The sequence below is a fragment of the Amborella trichopoda genome, chromosome 1 (genome assembly GCF_054954075.1).
Source record: "Amborella trichopoda isolate Santa Cruz 75 chromosome 1, AtrichopodaSantaCruz75HAP2 v2.0, whole genome shotgun sequence".
Taxonomy (NCBI): Eukaryota; Viridiplantae; Streptophyta; class Magnoliopsida; order Amborellales; family Amborellaceae; genus Amborella; species Amborella trichopoda.
The window spans coordinates 10,753,358-10,780,519 of NC_142336.1; the positions used below are offsets into that span (position 1 = coordinate 10,753,358).

Sequence of the window (27,162 nt, forward strand, 5' to 3'; positions counted from 1 at the left end):
CACTAAAACTTTTAAGGGTATTTAGGTTATTTCTTTATTTTTTTATTATTTTTATTTAATTCACCATATAAAAAATGTTTACAAATAAAACTTCAGATAAATATTATTTTTAAATAAAAATAAAATACGAAATTCTTTTGTTGTGATATGGTCATGTTTAATTAAAGGAAAAAGTTTATATAAGAGCGAGGCTTGAAACAATCAAATTAAGACGCGTCGAAAATATTCACTAAAAGAGGATGTTTTGATGCCCAAAGTCCCTCAAATTGATCATGCCTTTACAATTTTCAAGTGTTCATAAATCTGCTCGATCTACATTATTTTTTAAGCATTAAATTTTATAATTAGAGGATAAAATATATTTTCAAGTCATCACAAAGATTTTTTTTATTAAAACATCTTTCAATACTATTTGAAGGTGCACCATATTTTGATTGTTTAGAGCCTTAGCCTCATACAAATCACATCCTTAATTAGATCAAAATTACACCCTTAATTAAATCATGGTTGGGGTTGAGCAGCTGTCCTTAGCAATATTATGTGTGTTAGATTTGATTGTTGCCGGTAACTAACCCAATAAAAAAAGATTCCCTCCTTGACCATGTCTTTCATTTCTCTTGAATTTACCTTTTGCCACGGCAAAGTGGAATAAATTTTATATAGGGTTTTGTTAGGCTATACATTTGGTGATGTAGATATTTAAAGTCTAGCTTTGAATTATATACAAATTTTTTTAAATACGAGTATTTTTTATCATTTAAAAAAGTAGAATGGATATTTTTATAAGAAACTAGTGACATTCTATTAGTAGTTAAAAACAATTAATGCAACTTGTGGGTAATGTCACATACCGTATTAATGATGTCATTGTCCACTTAAATGCTTTTGTTTATATTAGAAATTTTTATTTTACTATTGACTAATTATTTAAAATACTGCTAAACAAAAAAATTATTATAATATAGGATAAGGGTATCTAAATGTTTAAAAAAGTTGAACACTTTAAGAGTCAACACTACAAGTGGTGTAGCCTAACAAAACCCTTGTATATAATGAGACCATTTACATTTGTAATAGGATGACACAATTACTTATGAGAAATATGATATTTTGGGTGTCATAAAGTTCGAATTTTTTTTTTTTTGAATTTTGAGTGTGGTTAAACTCGATAACCTAATTTCATATTTAATGGTCTAAGATTTATTATTACTACCTTATACCAAAAGTAAATGGTCTCGATAGATACTTTTTCCAAAAATAATTTCAGAATTCTTGTTGCTTAGCTGCTGCCGTAAGCAGTATTACGTTTTAAATTTGATTCTTTTTAAATTTGATTCTTACATCTGAACTACCCACAAACAAAAACATGTCCCTTCCTTGACTAAGTCATTTCTCTTACCGACCGCTAATTACACATTGATGCGTACATAAATTTTAGCAGTGCAAAGTGGGACCACCACCTCCAATAATTCACACAAACAAACAACCTCACCGTACCGGAAGAAACAAAGTTAGGCAGAAATTTCAATGGGTTCATTCGAAAGCAGGTATACTATGCTCTGACACGATCGTACCTTACACTTAATCCATTGAGATTTTTTTTTTTTTTCTAAATATTTGAGAACCGCTTAAAAATCACCTGATTATTATATTCAAAAGAAAAAAATTTGAATTTTTTTACATTTAGATCCCACCCTCCAAAACTTGGACCGTTACTATTCAATCTGAACACATTTTTTCAATCCCATAGAAAATGATTTAGAGTTTTTTTTTTTATTGAGTGTAGGCTATGGGTTGAAAATGCTCTTAGATTGGGTGTTACTCGAAGGAGTAGATGTTACTTTCCCAATAATCGAGGTCCTAAAAATGCTCTTAGATTGGGTGTTACTCGAAGGAGTAAATGGACAGTTTGCTCCCTAGGGAGCATGGAATCTGCAGGATTCATTTTATAAGATGGAGTTTTAAGCGTGCCTTCGAAAGGATATAAAATCTGACTGATAAATCATAATCTTGACTATCAAGATTAATAAAAAGAAAATTAAGAGTAGATAGTTTTAAATCTAACGCTTAGATCATTTTTCTCGATTCCTTTTCTTTTTACATTATTTTGAAAACTAATTTAAATTTAATTTTTATCAAATTAATCATTAAGATAGTTGAGATTAAAGCCCTGTAAAATTCCAGATTCAAAATCCATGTAACACAAATTTTTGGAAGGGGACACACGAGAACATGGATGCGCCAAGATATTTTCAATATTGAATAGAGAGAAATCTTTACACAGAATGCAAGTTTTTAAAGTAAATTATAGGTTGCATCAACTACTCATTGTCAGTAAGCGAGGGTCCATGCAAACTTTCAAAGCGAGAGGGAAGTTTGAGCAGGCATGAACTGGGGAAGGCATCCTTGTCTGGCAATGGGTCCATATTTGGGATCGTATTGATAGGTACCTCCGCGGCAAGGAGCTGTGTTTTATCCATGTCCACAAGAACGAAATGGAAGTGCTCTTTTGCCAGGGTGTAGTGGTGTGATTTTCTCTTTTTCTGTTTTCTTTTTTTTTGTTGTCTTGCCTTCGTTGTAAATTTTCATTCTATCAATGAAAAGCTATTGTTACTCGTTCAAAAAAAAAAAGGGGAGTTTGAGTAGGGGAACAATTTACATCAGTAATTCGCTGCCACAATGGATGGTGTACGTGATGTTTAAATTTAATAAAAATTTCCAACATATCCCTAAAAAACATAAATTTTTTATAAAAAATATCTTCAAATAACATATTTTTAAGTTTCGTTTTTCCATACACTCTATTTGACTGCATAGACATTCTATCTATTATATCTTTTAACCTTTTGAATTAATTTTACCCACTTTTGCTTCTCTCTATCTCGCTCTCGTGATTCCAAACCCCTCTCTCCGTATTTCCCCCATCTCTCTCTGCGCTACAACACCACACAAAATAGTGCCCACCAAGCCCTCATCATATGGCCGTGGCTAGCAGCTAACCTATTCTCTCTCTCCCTGTGCTATAACACCACACAAAATAGTGCCCACCAAGCCCCTATCACATGGCCTTGGCCAGCAGCCAACCTATCCTCTTCACTGGTAACTCTGCCGATGATGAAACCCTACCACAAGCCCATTGTCGTAGAAGATAAGGCAGGGCTTTTAGAACTCTCTGAAGAGGCTGCCAGGGTTGCTGTGGGGCTTCTAGATGCTTTTGGAGAAGGTGCTGGAGAAAATTGAGGATGCCAGAAATTGAAGGTGGACTGGCTGGAGAAATGTTGGACTGCCGGAAACTAGGGGACTCGTCGGAGATGTTTTGCACTCGCCGAAATTTGTTGGGGGAGTTACGGGAGAAATTTTGAGGCTGCTAGAAACCGGCAGAGGACTCACCGGAACAATTGGAGAGGGCTTAGGGGAAGTGGGATGGGCTGGATGATGGCGCCTAAGAAGAGCATGAAATTACCACATAGTGAAAGAGAATAGTAGTTATAAGAATGCTCAGGCCCATTTCACTAGAATAAGGAGATAAAGTGAGGTTTGAAGGAGAAATGGCAGCAAAAGTTTGGCAGATTTTGGCTCTAGGATGTGATATAAGAGGAATGAAGCCAGAATTGGAAAAGTGAAATGGGAGTCGATGAATTGAGTTACAGTGAGATATCGGACAAAATCAGAGAAGTGTTTGGACGGAATTTGGGAGGATTGGACGAAATTTGGGAGGACAGGGCGACTTCTGACCAAATCACGTGGAGAGAGAGATACAAGGGGGATTTAGAAAGTCACATATTTTTTAAATTTGTTTGGGGTAAAAAATGGAATAAAAATAAATAAAATTTGTTTGGCGTTTAAAAAATAAGTTTTAAAACTTTGGATAAAAACAAGATATTTCGAGATATTTTTTCAATTTCCTAATAATAGCATTTGACTTTTAGAATTGTAGATCATCACGGCCCGTCGTCATTTCTTTCATACACCCTCCGTGACATCAACCCCAAGGGAATTTTCAGGAACCTATTGTTGTCCGTGGATCCATATTTGCATGGAATAGGAAGTTTTTTATTTTGTAAGATCCGATACGCTATTTCCATTCCTCTGCTTTTGAAAGTCCTATTTTTATGAGATTTTGAATCCGTGTAGCTATTGGATGGGTCACGTACTTGTTTATTTCCTCAATAAAAGGTTAGGTTTTGTATAGAGAGAGTAGAAATTCAAGGAAAAATAGAGAGAGAAATTGTTATGTTTCTCTAGTCCTTAGTTGGATGTTTTAACGAAAGAAAGACCCTAGGCTTAAGAGAGAGCTTATAATCCTTTGAATTTTCCATGTTTGTATAATGTTTTTTTTTATTAGTAGAAAATAACTTTGTTGCCTCATGAATGTAAGCAATTTGTCGAATCATGTAAATCTTTGTGTTTCGCTTCTTTTAATTTTATGCACTATATTTCTTTCCTTTATTTTTCCCAAACCTTGTTTTGTGCCCTCTGCAATTGTTATCAGGGTCTTAGGGTTTAAGATCCTTGTTGAGTACGAGGTTTGTTGCATATCATATGTAGTTATTTGAAGATGGTTGGATGAAGTTCACACATATATGAAATTAAAAAATTTGAAGGTTCAAGTTTTTCAACCTGGAAATTAAAGATGCATGCAATATTGGTGAAAGATGGTTGTGGAGTGGCTTTAAAGGGTGGAGAAATAAACCTGCAATGATGTTTGAAGAGAAATTTTATGAGAAGGTGAACCGGCCAGGGTAGATATTTTTTTGCCACTTGGTGAGTCCCTTTTATTCAATGCCGCTTCAGAAATTACCGCGAAAGATATATGGGACAGATTAAAAAATACTTATGAAGGTAAGCCTCGTCTTAATAAAATTTTTCTTTATCAACAACTTTACAATGTCAAGATGAGTGATAGTGCATCTTTTTAAGGGCAGTAAATGCCTTGATTTATTGGTTGAAGTCTAAGTTGTAAAAATTGATGAAGAAGATAAAGTAGCTATATTACTTTGTTGAACGACGGAATCATGAGATGGACTGATCACAAATCTTAGTAGTGTGAAATCTCTTGAATTTGATTATGTTGTTTCAATACTTTTGACAGAGGACTCTAAGCGAAAGTTTGGTTCCGATTTTTCTGAGAATGTGTTTGTAGCGCAAGAAAGATCAATGGAGACAACTACAAGAAGAGATTAGTCAAGGTCCAAATCAAGATAGTGTAAGAAAGTGAAGTATTGGAGTTGTGAAAAATTAGACCCTATGAAAAAAGATTATAAGACACAAAAAGGGAACCAGGAAGCCTATAAATCTTGCCCTAATGAGAGGCTTAGTTCAAGTGAATCTCAAGGAAATCTGATAGAGAAACTATTTTATTTATTAAGATGAATTTGAATATGCCTTCATAGTATCCCTTGCCATAAAAAGAAAATGTTTTCAAATAAGATGAACATATCATACTAACAAATAATTTTAAGGCCATTTTTATTAAGAAGATAGGTTGATCCCAAGTTCTTAGGCACTTTGAGGGCATGATATATGTTAAGAAGCGTGTGGACCTTTCCAAACATAAACTTTAATCTGAACTTCCCTTTACCTACTATTTCTTTATTAAGCAATTCAATAAGGGAAGCGATCCCCTTCTCATGATAGGAATGAAACTTAATACATCATATTATGATTCTCCATCCCCCTGACCACCTAGCTTTGAGCCCATTGGGTGTCGGTCTCTATATCTTAGTTTCGTTTGAATATTGGCAAATCCCTCTACCAATCTTGAAATTTCGACAAAAACTACACCAAATAGAATGTTCTATGTTCTCAACGTGGTGGCAAGAAATACTCTATTACTATGATATGGCCTTAATTACACGATAGGGAAGAAGAGATGTGGAATTTGAGAAATTCATTATTTACAAAAATAAAGTTATAAATCATCTAGTTTTGAAATTCAATAATAAGAGATCGGGTGGTGATTATTGTTCCCTTGACTTTGCCAACTTCTGTGAGAAAAATGGAATCATTCATTAAGTACCTCATACGCACCACAATAAAATAGTTTGGCTAAAGGTAAAAAACCATATACTTGTAGAAATGGTTAATATCATGTCATCAATTGCAATATTTCTGGGAGGCGTTAATGTCTCATGCTATATTTTGAATAAAATTTTCATATTCCAAGTCAAATATTGCACCATATTAGCTATGAGAGAGCGATCTGTGTGTGTTTTGGATCATTAAAAATAAAAGACAACCTAACAGGTCGTCAAGTTGAGACATGTCTGCCGAAATAAGGTGCAAAGGCCCGGGATGGTTACATCAGCCCAATTTCTTCATGTCAACGACCTGCCCGGTTAGCATCAAAATCACTAATGATATTAGTGTGAACATTCTGTTCTCCAAATACCTATGTTAGGTGACTACTTAAGATATCTCATAATCCTATAGACAATCTCCATATGACATGATTTAGGAGCATGTATAAATTGGCTCACAAAGCTAACCGTATGCATTATGTCTAGTCATGTCACAGTCAAATAAATTAATCTGCCTACAAGTCTTTGAAAGTAACCCACATTTTCAAGAGGTTTACAATTTGTTGAATGAAGCTTATAATTAAGATCATCATGCGTCAACAATTTAGACTCTCATTTTTTCAGTTTCTTTCAACAAATTTAAGACATAGTTCCTTTGAGAAATGATGAGTCATATTTTTTACTATGCTACTTCAATACCGATAAAATACTTTAGTTGCCCAAGGTCTTTAATGTCATTTTTTTTTAAGAGGATAATTTTTAAGCTTGATGATTTTTTCTGTATCATAGCCTATAGTGATCATCGAAGAATTATATTTTCCTTTATGTCAAATTTCTTTATCAACATATATAAGTACAATTGTTGTACCTGAATTTCTTTTTTTATGAACATCAAAGAATTAACTGAACTTCTAAGAAACCGGACACTCATCAATGCTGAGCTGAGTTTGGCATACCATGTGCGGAGTGATTGTTTAAGTCCATATAAGGCCTTATTTAATTTGCATATAAGACATGTCTACTTTTCTTTAAGGTGGCCTGAAGTAAAACTCATATGGACATCTTCTTCAAGATTGTGGAAATATAGAAACTTGCACTTATTTTTGAAATAATATTTCCTTCATTTAATATGTACCCATATTAGGAAGGTGGTTCATTACATATGTTAGTTTCTTTAGTAGTACACAACTTTGTAACCTTTAAATTGGGGCTCTTGTTTACATAATCGATAAGCTCAATAATACATCTTTTATAGGGGCTTAAGGCCAAAATATACAGAACTACAATTTCTAACATGATATCAAAGCCAGGTTCTTCTGCAATCAGTTTGGTCTTTCTGTTTTCTGCTTGGTAGCTTCTCTGATCTATATTTCGTTTTTCTTATGGTACTTCTCTCTCATCAGTTTGGGCCTTATGTTCGGGCATTCGGTACAACTCTTTCTCTGCTCGGTATTTATGTCCAATCTCTTTCTCTCGCTCTCATATTTCTTATCTATCTCTCTCACGCCAAATTTTCCCTTAGATTTCTAGAGAGATAAGAGACGAGAGAGATAAGGGAGAGAGGGGCAGGCATATCCAAGCAAGCAAAGTGAGGAAAAAATTAGAGAGAGATAGAGATCGTGAGAGATAAGACATCCAAGAGAGATCATGAGAGATAGATCAGGAGAGAGAGAAGAAATAAGAAGTCTAAAAGAGAGAGAAAGTAGGGAGAGATTGAGAGACTTTTTAATTTCTCTCCATCTTGGGTATTGGGTTTTACTTTCTCTCTCATAAAGATTGTAAAAACTCAGGGCCTTCAGATCTTCAAATATGCTGGTCGAGACCATGTTCGTCTAGTTCTTTCTCTACCCAACTGAACAAGCTTTATCTTTTTGGAGTTTCTCTCTTTCTCTCTCTCCTATCTAATCCTCTTATTTTGACTCTTCAAACCTTTACAACTCATCATCTTTCCTCTTTTCCACCACATTATTAATCTTTGTTTTTTTATGTTTTTTTTTGTTTTTTTGTGTTGAACATTTCACTCTGGGAGTTTTCATACATCAATTATCTAATGGGCCACTTAAAACCCTTATACCCAGCAAGTGTGAATCATTCATCACCTTGCAACAACCCAAAACATCTCCAGTGGTGCTCAACTCCCTAATAAAAACCTCACTCAAGGTATTTGTTACCCCCGTGAGCATTGTACAGTTATAACCCCTCTTCTTATGCATCATCAAGGGTGCTGTTTTCTCTTAAAAAAGAAGAAAAAAAAGAAAAAGAAAGAAGCCAGGCATGATGAGCATCCGCTGAGGATCATCATGAGTAAAAGTTAGAACTTCAGGCGGACATGCCCACGAAGCTATGGCTAAGATCGCCAAAACCAAAAAAATCACTATGGTGACAACCCGAAAGTACACCATGTGTAAAAATGCAAGACGGGCATGGTCATGAAGCCATGAGTAAAAGTGTTCTAAAAATAGAAAATTGTGCAAGGTAAAAACCTGAAAGGGCGCCACGAGTAATAATGGAGATAAAAAGGTGGACGTGATCGTGAAGTCACGGGTAAAAGAACCTTAATAAAAGAAGCAGTCGGTGAAAACCGTTTTGCAGCACTGCTTCTATCCAGTTCAGGTGAATACTTGAAAGGGTGTCTGAGCTAATAAACAGGTTGATGCAGCATTCGACTAAGGTGGCTTCAACCAATTACAACAAAAGTTTGGTAGTTTAGGAATCAATACCCCTCGTGGGTACCTTACCATCAAGAAAAAAAAGAGCTTAAGAAAATTCAGCAATTTGGGTCAACCTTGCTGAAAGGCCCCTGAAGATCGGAAGATTTATTAAGATGGCAAGTTAGGATAGCAATTTGTTGAAGAGATTCTCCGATCCAAGTTGTCTATAAAAACAAGACGAGCATGTTGATAGTTCGAGATAAAAGTTCTTATAAGGAGATTGATTGCCTAGGCTGGATCGATGCCCTGGTTATGAGGGTAACCGCCTTACTAAGATTCCTATTGCCGATAGGTTTATACTTTCAGGATGGCCACCAAAGAGGGCCTTACTAAGCCTAATATATTGGGTGTAAGCCCCCAAAGAGGCACCCCTTGTGCCATCAGTCCAAGTCCTGGGGAAGCAGTTCATACGCCCCATTAAGGGCTATCCGGTTGTCTATCTAAAACAACATTGACATACCAAAAGTTCAATGTGAAAGGGGAAGGAAGACTTTAAAAGGCCCCCTACCGCTAGCCTCTCAAAAGAAAGATCAATAAGTTCAGTGTAAAAAGGGAAGGAATCCCTTAAGCAAGGCCCCCCATCACTAGCCTCTAAAATAAATATCTGACGGATTGGGAAGGAAGTCTTCAAGCAAGGCCCTCGACTAGCAGAACTATCTGGTTTCTGATAATATTTGGAAAGAAGCACTTAAGCAAGGCCCGTAATTGTTGGAACAAAAAATATCACTGGATTAGGATCAAACCGCAAATGCACCCACCAGTTGCTCATTAGGAAGTATTGTTGAGTTGGGAAAGTAAGCCCTTCCTCAAGGCGCCCGGTCAGCATGCTCCCTCAGAAAATGGATTCTAGCAATATTGAGTTTATCAAGCCCTTAAAAGGCCCTCAATCGTTAGAATCTACTTTGGTCATCCCTCAGGGAAGAAGCTTGGCATGGCCTCCCCCTTAAGAATCGTGTTGATGCCGATGATCACGAAGGAAAATATTGTTGAGAGAAAATAAAAGCACCTCAATAAGGATTCGAAAGATGAACTCCGACGAAGTTTTGTTCCGAATGTTATACTTTTCGCTTCTCTCAAAGAGTAGCATTCGGCGAGGCAAGTTGTTATATGTCATTTTTTATATACTTTTATCCTTGGGGTGAATAAGGAGAGAGTCGGTAGTAACGTGGTCCTATCAGTGCTCAAGTCACAGCCAGACCATGGGAACACTGTAGCAATAAGCCTAAAATTACGTGACCTTTGAAGAAGATTCAGAATGGCCTCAATTAACATGAGAGGGTAGTTTTGGATACCCTAAGGACACCTGTAAAGTTTCGTCATGTTTTGATAAGTTTTGATATGATCATGACATAACTTGTTTTTCAAATCCAATTCCTTTCATGCTGAAAATGGACTCTATAACTATACGCCTATTTTTTGGGTTTCAAAACAGTATCAGACCACCGCCAGTGGATCCGAAAATATTGAAAAACCCCCAGGTACCAAATTTCGGCTCAATCAGGCCCTCCAAGAACATTCTAGACCTAAGTCACCATAAACGGTGGGTTTTACACTATTGCGATACAACTTCGGTGAACCAGTTTCCATTTATGGAAACTGTGCTTTCTCATTTCGGGATGATTTTCAAATGCTCGTAACTTGCTCATTTTGGGTCCAATTAAGCTCAAATTTTGACACGAGCTAGATCTTGACGATACACTCATTTTGATATATGACAAGCATCATGGAGTGGCTCGAAACGAGAGAATTTTTAGAGAGAAGATGAGCTCGATATATGAAAATTCAGATTTTAAAAAGAATAACATCAAATTCTTTGAAAGACCATAGCTCAAGATCCCGATTTTGGATCATTACAAGTATGGATCCCTTACGATCGTGCTTCGAATAGCTACAGTTTGGTATAGTTTTTGTAAATGATTGGAGGGAAGATGACACTGAATTTTGAGGTCGAAGATGACATACTTTTCTGATTGCCGGAATCCTATTTTTCAACGACTTTCCAAAATTGGAACGTGCTCAAACGGAGATCAAAATGGACAAAAATCATCACAAAATGATTGTAATAGTATCATCTTCAATTTGTGATCAAAATGAAGGCTTGGAACGTCATGAATCATGCTGGATTTGTGGTCAAAGAATCACAAGTGTATGGAACTTGGCCGGATTTTGGGTTTTTCCTTATAAATCCGTTTCAAGACGATCAAAGGGTATCAAAACATGCATAATGGTTCAAGCATCTATTCTACGACATTTGATCACTCGAATTACCACCGTACATCCGAAAAAGCTTCTAAGGCCTAGCAATGACAAGAGGCCCCTCATGGAGGGATGGTTTTATCATTTGTTGAAAATTGCTCAGGGGTATTTGGGTCATTTTGTCAAAAAATATGATTAATATTTTAATTCATAAAATGTGTATTTTTTGACAATTTTGGTTGTTTTTGAACAATCCACCCTTGTTTTGGAGTTGCTCTATATAAAGAACTTAAGTTATTGTACCCTAAGTTTTGAAGCATAATAAAAAAAATTGGGTTTTTGCCCCTTCAAGTCTGTGCTTATCCATAGCTTCTAACTTCAAGAGTGAGGACAGAGAAAACTTTACCACTTTAGGTAATTGTCCTGGGACCTCCCACTTCCAACTCCTAACTTCCAAACCCTCAACTTCCAACTCCCAACTTCCAAACATCCCACTTCTAAACGTCCTTCTTCCAACTCCTAACTTCCAAACCCCCCACTTCCAATTCCAAACCCCCTAGAACCTTCAACTCTCTACTACCTAAAACTTCAAACTTCCTACTCCCTAGCCTTCCCAACTTCTTACTCCCTATACCATATACCTCAGTTTCATCATACACCCTATCTCATACGCTACCCTAACCCACTTAGGTATATTCATCTTAGACTTAGACCCCAATCTTAACCTCAAAAGTCAAGACATCTCTTTAAGGAGCGCTCAAAAGGGACCCTCAAAGGCGTGCATAAACCCAAGCCAGCTTAGGTCCATTCTCTCTCTTCTTTCTCTCCCTTCTATTTATCTCTTCTTTCTTTCTCTTCTATTTATCTCTTCTTTCTCTTTCTTCTCTCTCTCTTTGGGTTATTTTAAAGAAGCTCTTTGGGTTAGTCACTTTTTGATGGGCCAAGCTCATGACTTCGCTTCTCGAATTCTTCGAGTACCAAGGCATCGAGTAAAAGTAAAGATTATTTTGTTGGCTGTACATTTTCTTAATGGAATTCCATAAATCTTGGGCATTCTCAACAAAAGTAAAAATTCTTGAAAACCTTATGTTTTATAGAATTCAAGATCCATGACATTACAAGATCATCATTGGATTGTTATTCCTCAAATGAGAGATCATACTTGCTTCGAGTCTTTTCTTCCCATTTATGCGTACAAGTAAAGAGAGAATGTGAAACAACTTTCGCCAAAGCAAGATAATTAATTTCATTTAAAGGTAGAGTAATAAGTTTAATGCTGGAGTTATTTTTTGAATCTACCATTCTAAAGAGATAACATGAACCGGAAGACTAACCTGGTCAATAGCAAGCGCGATTAAATAAAAGAAGACACCTCAATCAGAACCGACCAAAGATCCCAATGAGCATTGCAATTTCTCTCTAGAAATCGCTGATGTGCATAAACTGCTATGAATTAAAACTCACAATGATGTTAACAATTTGATTTCCTTCATTGTAAGTTGCTTATAGTGGCCGCTTTGTCATGGGTTTGCCATGGCTTTTGGAGGATGAGACAGGTCTGCATCGCTATCAAGGTCAACTTGAGGGTGCACAAAGTCGGAGATATTACTTGCTAACAAATCAGGGGAGGAGTTTGTCGCTATACCATTCCAAGAAAAGCGTGTGCTCAAGATTCAAAACCTTTTGCATTCCAAACACCAAAAGACCAGTTTACAAATCTTGCATTCCAAGAGCTAAAAAGAAAACTTGTCAAAATAATAATAGTCAAAGAAAGAGAATATCATAGAAAGCGAGAGAAAAACATCCAAGCTCACCACACAAGAAGATACCCAAGGAACAAGTAATGAATAAATTAGATCTCACAATCACCAGCCAACAAAAGATTGTTAGTGATAGATCAGCCTGCTCTGATACCATGTAGAATTTGCAACAAAAAAAATAGAGATGAAAGAGAGAGAGAGATAGAGAGGGAGAAAGAATCAACAAGAGATATACATGGTTCGGCAATGGTGCCTACGTCCACGGAGGATAAACCAGTCTCTAATATAATAGGGATTACTCTAGTTTACTAGAAATTTATAGAGTTACAAGATTTATCTTTTGGAAACAAATCTCATTACAAATGTAATCCGACAAAATAAGAAACTCAGTATCTTGTAATCCACAATATAAAAAACTGAATAGCTGGCTGCTATAATTGTCAACAGTATCCATATCATGTTTCGAGCTTAGTTCTTAGATTTTTAGAGCACAAATGTCTAAGACTTTTTGAGGGATTTATGTACCACACCTTTGCCCCTCAAAATAATCTCTGTAATCTGTGGTATGTGTTGGACCTTGTAACAATCTTCTCCCTCATTAGATCTCAACTTGGCTATGAATTTCTCTGGCATATTTCCTATGTGAAGTTTCTTAAGGGGATTTATCTTATCCAACCTCTTCAACTTTTTACAGCCAACGATAAAAAGGGTATTAAGGGATCGCATAGATCTCTCCTCTGTTGCCTCCCAAGATTCCAAATTTTCCAAGTTTAAAAGAAAGAGAGTTCTTAGTTTGGGAAATTCTCTGATGCAATTGCCTCCCATTATTGTCCCATTATATGCCTTAAACAGCATAAGCTCTTCCAAATTAGGCAGTGATTGTAGGGCTTTAAGTGGGTCATGAGTAAATGCAGAAGAAAATAAAACTAACTTTCTGAGGCTCTTTAGGCTGCATATCCAATCTAGTAAATTCTTTGAAAGCACACCTATACGCAGCTGCCTGAGATTCTGAAGAGGCAGGGCTGAAGGTATCGAATCTACAGTTAAGAGATCATCTTGACTGAGATTCGGAGGAGGCAGGGCCGAAGGTATCGAATCTACGGATATGAGATCATCTTGACTGAGATTCTGAGGAGGCAGGGTCAAAGGTATCAAACCTACAGATATGGGATTATCTTGAGAAATGGGAAAGATATCTAAATATTGAAGAAGCTTCAACTTTTGAAGAGAGGACCATAGTTCATTCCCATCCGATGCGCTACCCAACTGGATCTTGAGCTTCTCAAGGCTGATCAACTCCCCCAAATCATTAACAGAATTGCCATCAAGTCTTACATGTTTCAATGTCTTAAGCCTTCGTAAGCCCCTTAGACTAACACTGATCGGTACGTATGAATCATAGAAGGAAAACTTACCCGATTGAAGTAGATTGAACCAAAACAATTCACTTGATGCTTCAAATTGCCTTAGGAGTAGATGGCTCAAGTGCTGCAGGGCTGAGATCTCCTTGGGCAGCGACACCAATTTACTTCCTCTAGCATCCAGTGTTTCTAGTCTTTGGAGATTCTGCAAGGATTTAGGGAGCTTTTGAATCAGTGTGTTCCTTAGTCCTATGTAACTTAGAAAGATGAAATTTCCGATTTCCTTTGGTAACTTCTCAATACGAACACCTCCCAGATCCAAGACCCTCAATTTTTTCAATTTGGGTAGAATGGAAGATAAGGAAGGAGGTAACCTGTTCACACCCAAAGCAAGAAAAGAGCGGAGACGTCGCTTCATCTTAGCATCAAGGATGTACTCATGGTACCTGTGGATTGCAAGGCGCCGAGTTTTGTCATCTTGTTTGGCATTCTGACCTTCCAGAATCACCCCAAAATTTTCTTTTGCAGCGATTGCGAGAGCTAGTTCCCAGATCACATTGTGAACTCGACATGCTCGAACTTGCCCATCAGAGCTTGTGCTTGCCACCTGCATCAGGTTCTTGCCAATCAGCTCATTGAGATATGTTTCTGCTAAATCCTCTCTCGTGAGTCCCCGACTCTCTTTGATGAATCCTTCGGCCATCCACAGCCTAATCAGCACCTTTCTCTTGATCTCATAGCTCTTCGGGAACAAAGAACAATATAAGAAACAATGTTTCAGAGGAGCTAGCAAGTCATTATAAACAGCCGATAAAATATTCTTTTCTTTTCCATACAAGGGATTGTTACACAAATCCGATGAGTATTTCTTTAGTACTTCCTCCCATTCATCTTTTTCCAGATTTCTATCCAACAACATGCCTGCTACGGCCAGGATTGCCAGGGGTAGGCGCCCACAACTTTCTACAATACGTTTCCCTACCGGTTCTACACCGCTGGTGTCTTTGCTTTCATCCCCTTTCCGAATTGCTTCCCTTTTTAACAAGATCCAGGCCTCGTCTGGCGTTAGGACTGGATGCTTGAGGTTATGCTCTCGCAGACTCCGCCCAACATCGATCCTTATCTGGGATGTAAAGATAATCCTGCTCCCATTATTAAGATCCGGCAAATGATGTGCTATGCCATCCCAAATATCTTGCTTCCATACATTGTCTAACACCAAGAGAAACTTCTTCTGTAAATGCGAGAGGAGGCATGACACTAGCTGTTCCTTGCCCATCGTCTCCGTATCTTTTGAAGGCGCAAACACTCGGTCCTTTTTGTCAACTGCAGATGAGGCTGCCTGTTCTGTGTTTTCATAGAATCCTTTCAACATGGCTCTTAGTTGCTGTTCACCTTCTAAGTTTTGGGACAAATCCACCCAAGAGCGACAATTAAAGTGGTCCTCATTCTTCATCATGTTATACACTTTCTTTACAAGAGTAGTTTTCCCAATCCCACCCATTCCAACCACAGAAATCACCTCGAGTTCGGGACTTCCCTTCATTAACCAATCTGTCAATTGGTCTTGCTGTTTCTTCATTCCCACCATTTTTATTTCCTTGAAGCCCTTAGTATCCTTCCATTGTGGACGCGTGCCATTTGAACTGGTCTGTCCTGCTCCTTCAATTTTAATGCCAAACAAAGCTTTCCGCTTTTCAATAGCATCAATAAGCTCCATAATATCTACTATCTCGTTCCCAACTCGATGGCGAGTCTTAAGCTTTTTGCAGCAGCAATAGCTCTTTCTCTGCGACTGAATCCTGTAATACTCGAGAATATCATCACCATCAAGGCTAGCCTCTCTTACTTGTCCAATCCACTCAATGACCATGCGATTTTCAATCTTCATATCAAGAGATTCCTCTACGTAGGCACGCATCATTTCCAGATGGCCCTCAAGCAAATCAGTGTATTTGTCCACCGAGCAGAGGAGCTTTATCTCTGCAGTGCAAATATCATCCCCTTTCTTCAGGGAAAATGCCACCACAGCGCCAGAAGCAGGATCGATTGGCATCTCTCTTTCTTAGTGTAATACCCAGTCTCTCTATCTATCAATGGCACTTGTTGCCCTTGAACAACTTCTCTCTCTTTTGTTTGGGTATCACTTTTCATTAACTTTGAAATTTAAGCTGGAAGGATCAGGTTATCTGTAAGCACAAAATGTAATGAGGGTAGCTTGATCAGTGGTAGCTGTGAAACAGCAGTAAATAGAAAGGTGGTTAACATGAAAAAAATTGGGAGGGGTTAAAAAATATAAAACAAAACAAAATGAAATAAACTACAAGGCCTTGTCTTTGGAATCTTAGCCACCCACCACAAAAAAATGGAAACAAATTTAGAAATGTTGACCTCAATTTGGAACCTAGCCACCAAAGTCATTGAAAAATAAAAAAAAAGGGGACTCAAGCCTTTAATATGTGCTTAGAAAAAATTAATCTCCTGGATTTAAACAAAGACCTGAGTGCTTTGTAAACCCAAAAGTCCATTTTTTTTTTGGAGAATTCTATTGAGCAATCTCTTGCTCAAGGAAACGGTGTTTCGAAATTTGCTCTATACAAGAGCCAAAAGCACTGGAATTTTTTTTTTTTTTTTATAAAAAAGATGAAATATTAAACATAAAATAAAAGTAGTAAAGGTTAAATAAACCAAAAGCAACCTAAAAATCCAAATAAGCTTAAAAAATTATATAATTTATAGTTGGAGATATTTTAAAAATTCGAAAAAAAATAAATAGAGAATATTACAAGCAAAAAAACAAGGGGAAAATGATGAATACCCCAAAATGAACTTTGTAAATATTCTACCGTCAATACTTTTAGTAGACCCAGTTATTGTTATTTATTGTGTTTACTTCCCGTTAAAAGGTAAATGTTTTAAAGATTAAATTACCCCCGTGAAATCTTTTTTTCTCTCTACCCACCCTCCTTCCCTTGGGGAGAGAGAGATAGGGAAAGAGAGAAAGTGGGTACAAAAAAAAAACAAGGAGAAAACGGGGTAGAGTGAGGGTAGTAGGTAGATAGTGAGAGAGAGAGAGGGCGGGTAGAGAGAGAGACGGGTGGAGAGAAAGAGAGAAGGCAGGTAGAGAGAGAAAGAAATGGTGCGTAGAGAGAGAGGACGGGTAGATAGAGAGATTTTGGATTTAGTTTAATTTTTAAAATATTTACTTTTTAACCTGGGTAAATGTAAAAAAAAACCTTGATTGTAATACTAGAAGTATTGGAGAATAGAATGTCTATAAAGCTCATTTTGAGGCATCCATAATTTTTTCACCAAAATATTCACCAATATTTGCCAATAGATATCCAAAGTATATATAAATGATTCATATATTTTCTATTTTTTTAGAAATTTGCAAAGTTTTATGTATTCCGAGTAATACAAAAAACCCAAGGGCCTCAGTGGACCAAGTCTCGTAACCGTCCTAGGAAGTAGAGGTGCAGTATGCTCCCGCGAAGGAACTCGATTAAAAGCCTACATGGAATGCCAAATCAAACCACATACCTACCACGCAAAGAAAACTCATTATTTGTCTGAATGATTGTGATATTTTTGACCGAGCTCCGTTGATGCAAAGCAGGAATTTACATGGAAATTTCGATAAAAACTTATACGCAAATTCCAAATCTGTGTGGAAATTTTCCATACATGCTCATCTTATCGGTTAAAGGGGTAGGATAAGCAGATCGAGAATGTTGAATGCCCCTCATTAGTATTCATTATTAGATCGATAGGGAAGGGCCGGAGTCCATCTATTAGTTAAGGGAGTTGAGGCTATTTAAAAAAAAAAAAAACTTTATTTTTGGGGAGGAATTCAGCTGCTTATTTCAAGAGTAATATCTTTAAAAGGTGGGAGTTGCGATTAATTACGTTAGCCTGTTTTACATATAAGTTTATCTTTTTGAAAAAAATTTATTTTTTATTTTATAAAAACGTTTATATAAGGTTGACACCTCCAATTGTAGAATTAAGGTGCACCTCAAAAATCCCTCAAAATATGCTTGGTTGATGTTGGAAAAATATTTAATTGGTCATTTTGACATTGTGGTGTACGAATATGGAGAAAAGAAAGATTTCAAGTCCTAAAAATAATGTATCTTGCAACACATTATGTGGACTGTCCATTTTCAAGATTTTCATGTGTTTATAGATTTGCTTGATTTGGACCACTATTAGATTTTTAAATTTTATAATTAGAGGTAAAAATAGATTCCCGTGCCATTCTAGGAATTTCCTGACACAAAAAATTACATCTTATGATAAAGTTTGGAGGTGCACCTATACTTTAATTGTTTAAGGTTGCAAGCTTATGCTAACCACGCCCTTTATTTTATTCAAAGTAATATACTAAAAATCACATGTTTTTAGTTATAAATAACTAAAAATATGCCATGATCCCACACAAAATATAAACCCAAAAGTAACTTAAATAATAACTTTATTTATAATATTGCCACTTTGAGGGGTCGGACCATAGTTACCGGGAGCGCCCAACTAGGGTAGCCCTCCCACTGTAGGACTCAGCTCCGGTGCTCTATAGTTGGGATCTCGCTCGGAAGCCGTTCCTATTTTTTTGGATGTCGCTCCAATTTTTACGATTCTCGATCCCATTAACAACGGAGCTCGCTCCCCCTACTTCAGGGATCTCGCTCCCATTAAACATGGATCTTGCTCCTACTTCATGGATCTCGATCTCATTTACAACGGATCTTGCTCCCACAAAAGCACGGATCGTGATCCCATACGCAACGGATTTTGCTTCCTCTACTTCACGGATTTCTAATTTCATATATCCTTGCCTTAATAAATGCAATTAAGATGCACCACCAAATTTTATCGTGTCATGTAGTTTTTGTGCAAAAACTTCTTCGGATTAACTGAAAATCTATTTGCATATCTAATTAAATACTTTTAAGCTCCAAAAATGGTTAAAATCCTGTAGATCTATAAACATATGAAAATTTCGAAAATGGATGGTATAGATAATATGTTGCAAGATGCACAATTTCTGGCACTCTGAATTTTTTTTTTTTTTTTTAATACACTCACACGTCTTGATGTCGGGATTATCAATTAGGGACTTTTTCAACATTAAAACAACCTTTTCTGATGGATTCGTGGGGTGCATCCTTAGTTCTATATTTTATCGTTGGAACCTTATATAAACCTTTTCTTATATCTTTGATTTTATAAAATACTATTTAATTCTCAAATAAGTTCCCAAATTTGGATTTAAATATATATATAATATTACCTTTATTTCTATGACAATCATATTTTTAAAATTTTGAATAGTTTTATTTTACCATTTTATAACTTTCTAAAAAACAAATCTTAAATAAAATTAACATTTGAATATAAAAAATTAATATTTTTAGTAAAATTTTCATATAGTTATTTCTACCAAAAAATAACGGTGATGCATTTCCCGAATTTAAGCATAACAATAACCATATATGTTTAGGTTTCATCCAAATGGAACCCCAATCCTAGTCAATATATTTCCAGCGTAAAGCTCATTTTCGTATCATGTATGCAAATTTGAACAATATTAACACTAATAATTCGTAGCATTAGAAGACTTTATTTCATACAAGAATAATGAGATTTAATTAATCCATGGACATTTAGGATTGGTTGTGCATGGATCTAGCCGCATGGGCCATTGATGGATAGAACATTTGTGTATAAATTTAACCAAATTAAGACTGCATTCGTATGAGAACGAGCTGCCATGCTTAGTTGGTGCATGAAGTCACGTGTAATGCAATTGGATTCTTCATACAAGTGGAGTTTTGTGATGGGAGCACGGACCATTATTATGCGAAACATGATCCTACAAAGAATGGAGCTCGATCCTATCCAAATAGGATCGTGGTATTGTTTAGATGGGAGGGAGACAGGATCGTGGTATTGTTTAGATGGGAGGGAGACTCAACGTTAAATAGGATCTCGTTCTTGTTGTCGACGGGAGCGCGATCCTAATAAACATGGGAGCGCAATCCCATTTTACATGTAACACATTCTTGTTAACTAGGGATCTCGATCCCAGTGTCTCAAGATCTCACTCCTTATTCAAATTGGAGCTCGCTCTCTATTCAAAAGGGATCTCGTTCCGTAAATGCATGGAACGCGTTCCATTTAAATAGGGATCTCGATCCCAATATATCGGGATCTCGCTCCCTATTCAAACGGGATCTCAATCTGTGACTTCTACCCCCACCGGATCTCGCTCCTAGTGCTCCGGAGCTTCAGGCAGCCATCGATCCCACGCTCCTGCTCCTGGAATTGGAACCGAAACCACTCTCGCTCCCGCTCCCGGTACTATGGGTCGGACCTCCATTAGGGTTTCTGTTTGATTTTTCTCTAGCTTCCTTCAACTCCTTACTCTCACTATGTTAAATAATTGTAATATCTTTTTTTTTTTGACAATATTACTGAAATTTTCTTGCTTAATTCAGAAATACATCAAACTCAAACAAATAAAACATTCAAAACTTGAAGGGATTGAAGCGCAACACCACTCTTGGCTGGTGAATAACCTATTTCATTAGCCTCCCTATGAGCATGTCTAAAAGAGAACACATTTGATTACCAAGCTCCATCACATTCCTCCTTTGTGTCCTTGACTGCCACAGAAGTCTAGATACTCTATTACTCCAATTAATGACATTTAAGGAGTCTCTTTCTACAATGCAAGGCTGCTCCACTCCACTCCGCATTATAAAATTTAGGCCTTGCAATAACGCCAAGAGATCTACTTCATTTACTGTTGTTTATCCACATGGCCTTCCATAATAAAAGGCAATATCCCCATCTGAAATTCTTACTACACTACCAAAACTTGTTGGCCCTGGATTCCCTAAGGATCGACCATCAAAATTTAACTTCAAGCTTCCCGCCCCTAGGGGTTCCCATCTCCCTTTAGGTTTCATTCTTATCATTCTTTGCATCATGAGGCTTGAAAGATTTTCATCCACATTTACTTTTGATACTCCAAAACCCTCTTTAGTAATTGAAAACCAGCTCTACATTGTATGCAGAATTCTCCTTTGCACCATATCCCTCTCCATTATGGCTCCTTCAAATACCTGTCTATTCCACACCAACCAAACCTCCCAAAGAACATAATCTGCCGAATCATTCCTCCAACCTTTGGCAAACCATCAAAGCTTAAATGATATATTATTTGGGTGTGGGAATGAGGCAAAGCAATAGTAATCCCCATTTTTCTAAAAAAACCATCACCATATTTGAAAAGTAAAGGGAAATAGAGAAACAAATGATCCCCATTTTCATCACTCTCCTTGCAAAGAAGACGAATGTTAGTGAGAGTTCTTCCTCTTTTCATGACATTATCAATTGTTAGTATCTTACCCTGAAACAACACCCAAACGAAAATCTTAATTTTATGAGGGATAATGGCAACACCATATATTCTTTAATGAGCATCGACTCCATCTATCATGTCATGAAACAAAAGGTTATATGTTGATTTCACTAAAAAACGTCCATCGCTTTCTACTTCCCACACCAGCTCGTCCTCAACTCCTTGAATAGTTCTTCATCCTTCTAAATGATCCAACAAGTTTGTATATTGCCCAAGAAAACTATACATCGGCATCTAACGTCCCACATGGTTCTCCCTCTGTCGTACACTTCATTCACCTTCACCAACAGATTAACTACTACATTGAAAAGAAGGGAATAAGCCATTTTGAGTGTAGATTGCCCCAACCACTTACCATGCCCGAAAGAAACTTCGTTCCCTTCCCCAACAACCCATCTAATATAGCAAATCACAAAATCTCTTGATTGCATGATTCCTTTTAAAACCAATGATTGTTGTCTCTTCCTTCTTCCTCTTCCTATCCGCAAGTTACATTGATCCACACCATATTTCGCCTTCAAAGTTTCCTTTTACCACGATTATTCTTCAGTCATTAACCTCCACCACCATTTAGCTAGAAGGGCGCTGATTAGTAAACTTGAGCCTTCTAGAGCCGAGCCCACCTTCATTTTTAGGAGTGCATACTCTCCCCCAACTTATGAGAAGGTACAAATAGTTAAAGTTACGCATAATATGTTCAATACTCTTGGAGACTGAAGCTGGCATCACCAGTAATGACATTTCGTAGTGGTAGATTTGATAAAGATGCATTAATTAGAGTGGTTCCACCTCCCAATGATAAATTTTTTGATTTCCACAAATCCAATAAATTTTTTGATTTCCACAAATCCAACTTTGTATTAATTCTTTGAATCACAGGATCCTAGAGAGATTTGGGCAATTTTTTTATCCGAAATAGGAAGTCCAAGATATTTTATTGGGAATTTATCCACTTTATAGTCCAAATGATAAGCGATAGTTATTCCTCACATTTCACCCCAATGACTGTAGTCTTCTCAAAATTAACCTTCAACCCAAGTGTCACTTCACAAAAGTCAACATCCTTCTTATATTCACAACTTGGTACACTGATGCATCATAAAACAACAAGGTATCGTCTGTGTATTGCAAATGTGACACCATGAGACTATTAGGTCATACCTTAAAACCACGAAATCAACCGCTCATTTCTACATTACTGGTTCTCCGACTGAAAGCTTCGCCCATAATTTTGAATAAAAAAGGTGAGAAGGGGTTCCCTTGTCTCAAACCCTTAGATGCTTTGAAAAAACCTTTTGGACTACGCTCCACTAAGATAGAAAAATAAGCATCAGATAAACAACATTTAATCCACCTACACTACTCCCCAAAGCCCATCACTTTACAATTTCCAACAAAACTTCGCAATCTACTTGATCATATGTTTTTTCTAGGTCTAACTTCAATAACACCCCCAGCTCCCCACTTATCTTTTTTAACTGAATATATTCTTGTGCAATCAATAACTCCATCAGTAATAATGCGACCATGAAGGAAAGCTGATTGAGGTCTCGAAATCACCATGTTTAAGATTGACTTCAACCTTTCAACTAATACTTTGGTAATAATTTTCTATAGGCTTGTAAGAAGACATTTTGGGATTAAAGCTATATAAGTTGCATTGATTGCTTTGTTTAAATATCCCCTTGAGAATAATTCATTTATCATCGTCATAACATCCATTTTGGTGAGTTCCCAAAATTTCTAAAAAAAATTATAATGAGAAACCATCTAGACCTGGAGACTTATCTCCTGGCAGAGAAAAACCAGCATGCTTCACTTTTGCTTTCATAACCCAATTTTCCAGAGATGCCTCTACTTCCACAAATAGCCTTTTAAATTGAATTCCTTGAAGAATTGGTGTAAAGGGTATATCTTTAGGAAATATTTTTTGAAAATGATTCACAATCTAGATCTCCAAATTCGCCCTATTACTTACATCTATCCCTTTGACCTGAATCACCGAGATACCATTCTGCCTCCTCTTTAAATTTGCTATCACATGAAAAAATTTAATGTTCAAATCTCTTTCTTTTAACCACTTCACAAGATCTTTGCCTCCAATAAATTTTCTCCACTTTAAGAATTTCATGTAAAGAATTCAAGATGAGTGATTTCGCCCTTTCCAATTCTAGAGAGGAGCTCGCCGTACTTTGCATTATATGTTTCTCCACTCTAAGAATTTCATGTAAAGAATTCAAGATGAGTGATTCCGCCCTTTCCAATTCTAGAGAGGAGCTCCCCGTACTTTGCATTATATGCTCCGCCAATTCCAATTGAAATATATTAACTCTCAAAGGAAATCCTAACAATAGGAAACAAATTCTTTCCCCACTTCCACACAATTGGAATCGTTTTCACCATTGGAACATTTTTGAAAGTCAAGAGAAAATGCAGGGGCATTTTGCTTCCAATCTTCCTTGCTAGTATTTGGTAAGTTTGTATTGATATTTGGAAACTTCAATATCTCTGGTTCCTTTTTTAACTTTCATTTTCTGATCTTCCACCTTCTTCTTCAGCTTCTTCCTTTTATTTTTTTGCAGCTTCTGCTTCTTTTTCACCAAGGGATTGGTTCAAGAGGATTTCGGCATTAGGCTTCTTGTGGGGCATTAGCTCCACCAAAAGATTGACATACTTTTTATTATTGGTGATCAGCTCATGAATTTTTTCTTCGAGTTTCTTCGATGCTCCTATCATTTCCTGCAACATATGCCTTATTTCCTCCATTACATCACAATCCATAGGAAATGGACCAGGAACGATGATATGATAGCAATAGTCATGATCCCCATACAAGATATAAATGGAAAAGCAAAATAAATAATAATTTATTAATTATATTGCCACTTTCAGGGGGCAAACCTCCTTACAAGCCACTCCAAGGGGCCGGTCCTCCATTAGGGTTTCTCTTAGGTTTTTCTCTAGCTCCCTTGTGTGGTTTATTCTCTCCCGATTTATTTCCTTCTAAACACCATCTGAGATAATTGTAATATCTATCCTATATTTAGGATGTAGTTTCTATACGGTTGCAACCTTAAACAATCCAATTAAGGTGCATTTCCAAATTTTATCATAACATGTAATTTTGTTATAAAACATTATTAGCATTATCTCAAATCTATTTTCATATTTAATTATAACATTTTAAACTTAAAAAATAGTGAAAATCAAGTAGATCTATAAACACATGAAAATCTTGAAAATAAACAGTCTAGATAATGTGTTGAAAGATACACTAATTCTGGGACTCAAATTTTTTTTTTTTTTATATTCGTACATCTCAATGTCGAGATGATCAATTAGAGCGTTTTTCAATATTAAAACAACCTTTTCCAATGAATTTTTGAGGTGCATCTTTAATTCTACATTTTAAGGTTGCAACCTTATATAAATTTTTTCATTATACTATTAATTAAAATATATTTTTTTACCAATCTAAATAACAATCCTAACCAAAGTCCCTAAACAATAGGAAACAAATAGGAAAGTAGGGACATATCAAGATAGTTGAAATTCGTCAAAAAAAATTTAAAATAATTAAATATATTATTAATATATAATACAAGATACATACCAAGTTAACAAAATAATATTATCTAGAGATATTGATTTTAGATATGATAGTCTATTTCAAATAAAATTAAGGAGAAAGTTTATATAAGGTTGCAACCTTAAAATGTAGAATCACAGCTGCACTTCAAAACTCCATCAGAAAAGGTTGTTTTAATGTTTAAAAGCTCTCTAATTGACCATCTCGACATCAAGATGTATGAATATGGCAAAAAAAAAAAAAAAGATTTTGAGTCTCAGAAATAGTACATCTTTCAACACATTATCTAGACCGTCCATTTTCAAGATTTTCATATATTTATAGATCTACTTAATTTTAATCATTTTTGGAGTTTAAAATTTTATAATTAGATATAAAAATAGGTTTTCAGATAATCTTAAGATTTTTTTACACCAAAATCGCATGTTATGATCAAATTTGGAGGTGCGCCTTAATTGGATTGTTTAAGGTTGCAACCTTATCAAAACCGTACCCTAAAATTAATTGTCATCAAAACATGCCCGTAGATAGAGATGCATATTCTTGCGTAAATTGAGTATAGCAAAGATTTCCTACTCGTGCAAGGGTATACTATCCATCTACTCTCTTGGACAAAACATACACTATAAATATCATTTAGACCCCAAATTTAGGGATGTGATTTCTAGTAGAACTTGATAACCAAACTCAAAGAAAAATAAATTAACTCTCTCTACGTACCTAAAAAAAAATGGCATTATAAGATTGCACCTAAACCTAACCATTTTTTTGGAGGGAATGATCTAAATGTTTAAGATATCAAAATAAAAAAAAAATTTTATTTGAAAAATAATCATTTAATTATAATCGGCTGAATACCAAAATTTTTCCAAAACAAAAAAAAAAAATCCAAATAAGTGTTTTGCATGAGGAGTAAATGTATGATATGCTCATGAGGGAGCATAGTATGCACGTTATTGAATATAAGTTATCATCTTCTGAGCTTTATCCGAACTATTTGAGATTAGCTTATTCATTAAAATATGTAGTAAAGTTTTATGTTGGATGCCCTATTTAGTACAACCCTCATCCTTTATTCGGTCTTGAGACCGCCATGATTGATCATGGCGTAGTTACCAAGAATATATAATGTGCTCCCTAGCTACCTCATTATAGTTTTTATCACAGGGTGATCTGGTAGATTTTTTTTAAATGGGTAAAAAATACCCAAAAAATAAAAGTAAAATTAAAACAATTCTAGTAGAGGCACTTTTCAAGTTTAACCCTCCAAAAATGGGTTCCATTGGATAGATTAACCTAGACTTCTTGGGTGTATTTCGATATTAATGAGCCCAACCCATATTGCCAAATGTGAGGGATGATTTGAAATTAAGATTATTTTTGTAAAACTCTCTCTCTCTCTCTCTCTCTCTCTCTCTCTCTCTCTCTCTCTCTCTCTCTCTCTCTCTCTCTCTCTCTCTCTCTCTCTCTCTCTCTCTCTCTCTGTGGAATCGGGCTATATTGGGATCGGCTAGAGACCGATCCCGAGTTAGTCGGCTGATTTTTTAAAAATCGGCTGATCTTTTAAAGACTCTTTCCATAACATTTAAAAAACATTGATAGAAAATGAAAAAAAGAAAAAAGAAAAAAAGAGTAGAACCAAGCACATACAAGATGATGGTATAGTGTTTCATTGAACATAAGGCAACCAAAATTTTTGCATGCACTTAAAAAATAAAATGTCCCATTTCCATTTTTACAAATAGAACTATCTGTCATGCACTTAAAAAAACATAATTAAAAAAAATGGAGCAACCGATCAAGCGACGTTATCATGCACTTAACAAAAAGAAGAATCAATTTCATCAAAAATAATTTTATCAAAAAGAATAATTTTATTAAGCAAAATAAAAAAACACTTCCCATATTTATTAAAAAAACATAATTTTACAAAAAATCATAACTCTATTAAAAATAATTTTATTAAGAAAAATAGACAAATACTTCTCATATTCATCAAAAATATAATTTTATTAAACAAAATATTTTTTTTAGAAAATCAATTTTTCAAAAACCCCTAGAATTGAACAACATTTCGAGCAAGAACGGCCCTAAAT

The 27,162-nt window shown here is 35.9% G+C and overlaps 1 protein-coding gene across 1 annotated transcript; it reads right to left on the reverse strand.

The window, feature by feature from the left end:
• Window positions 1-12,968: 12,968 nt before the first annotated feature.
• LOC148783549 (disease resistance protein RPM1-like) lies at window positions 12,969-17,063 on the reverse strand. The gene has a single exon (XM_088861100.1). The coding sequence runs from the start codon at window positions 16,102-16,104 to the stop codon at window positions 13,186-13,188; it is 2,919 nt and encodes a 972-aa protein (XP_088717226.1). The 5' UTR covers window positions 16,105-17,063; the 3' UTR covers window positions 12,969-13,185.
• Window positions 17,064-27,162: the final 10,099 nt, after the last annotated feature.

Bases quoted from the DNA above. Each gene is read 5' to 3' on its own strand.
- LOC148783549 (XM_088861100.1), bottom strand. From the start codon at position 16,104: ATGCCAATCGATCCTGCTTCTGGCGCTGTGGTGGCATTTTCCCTGAAG.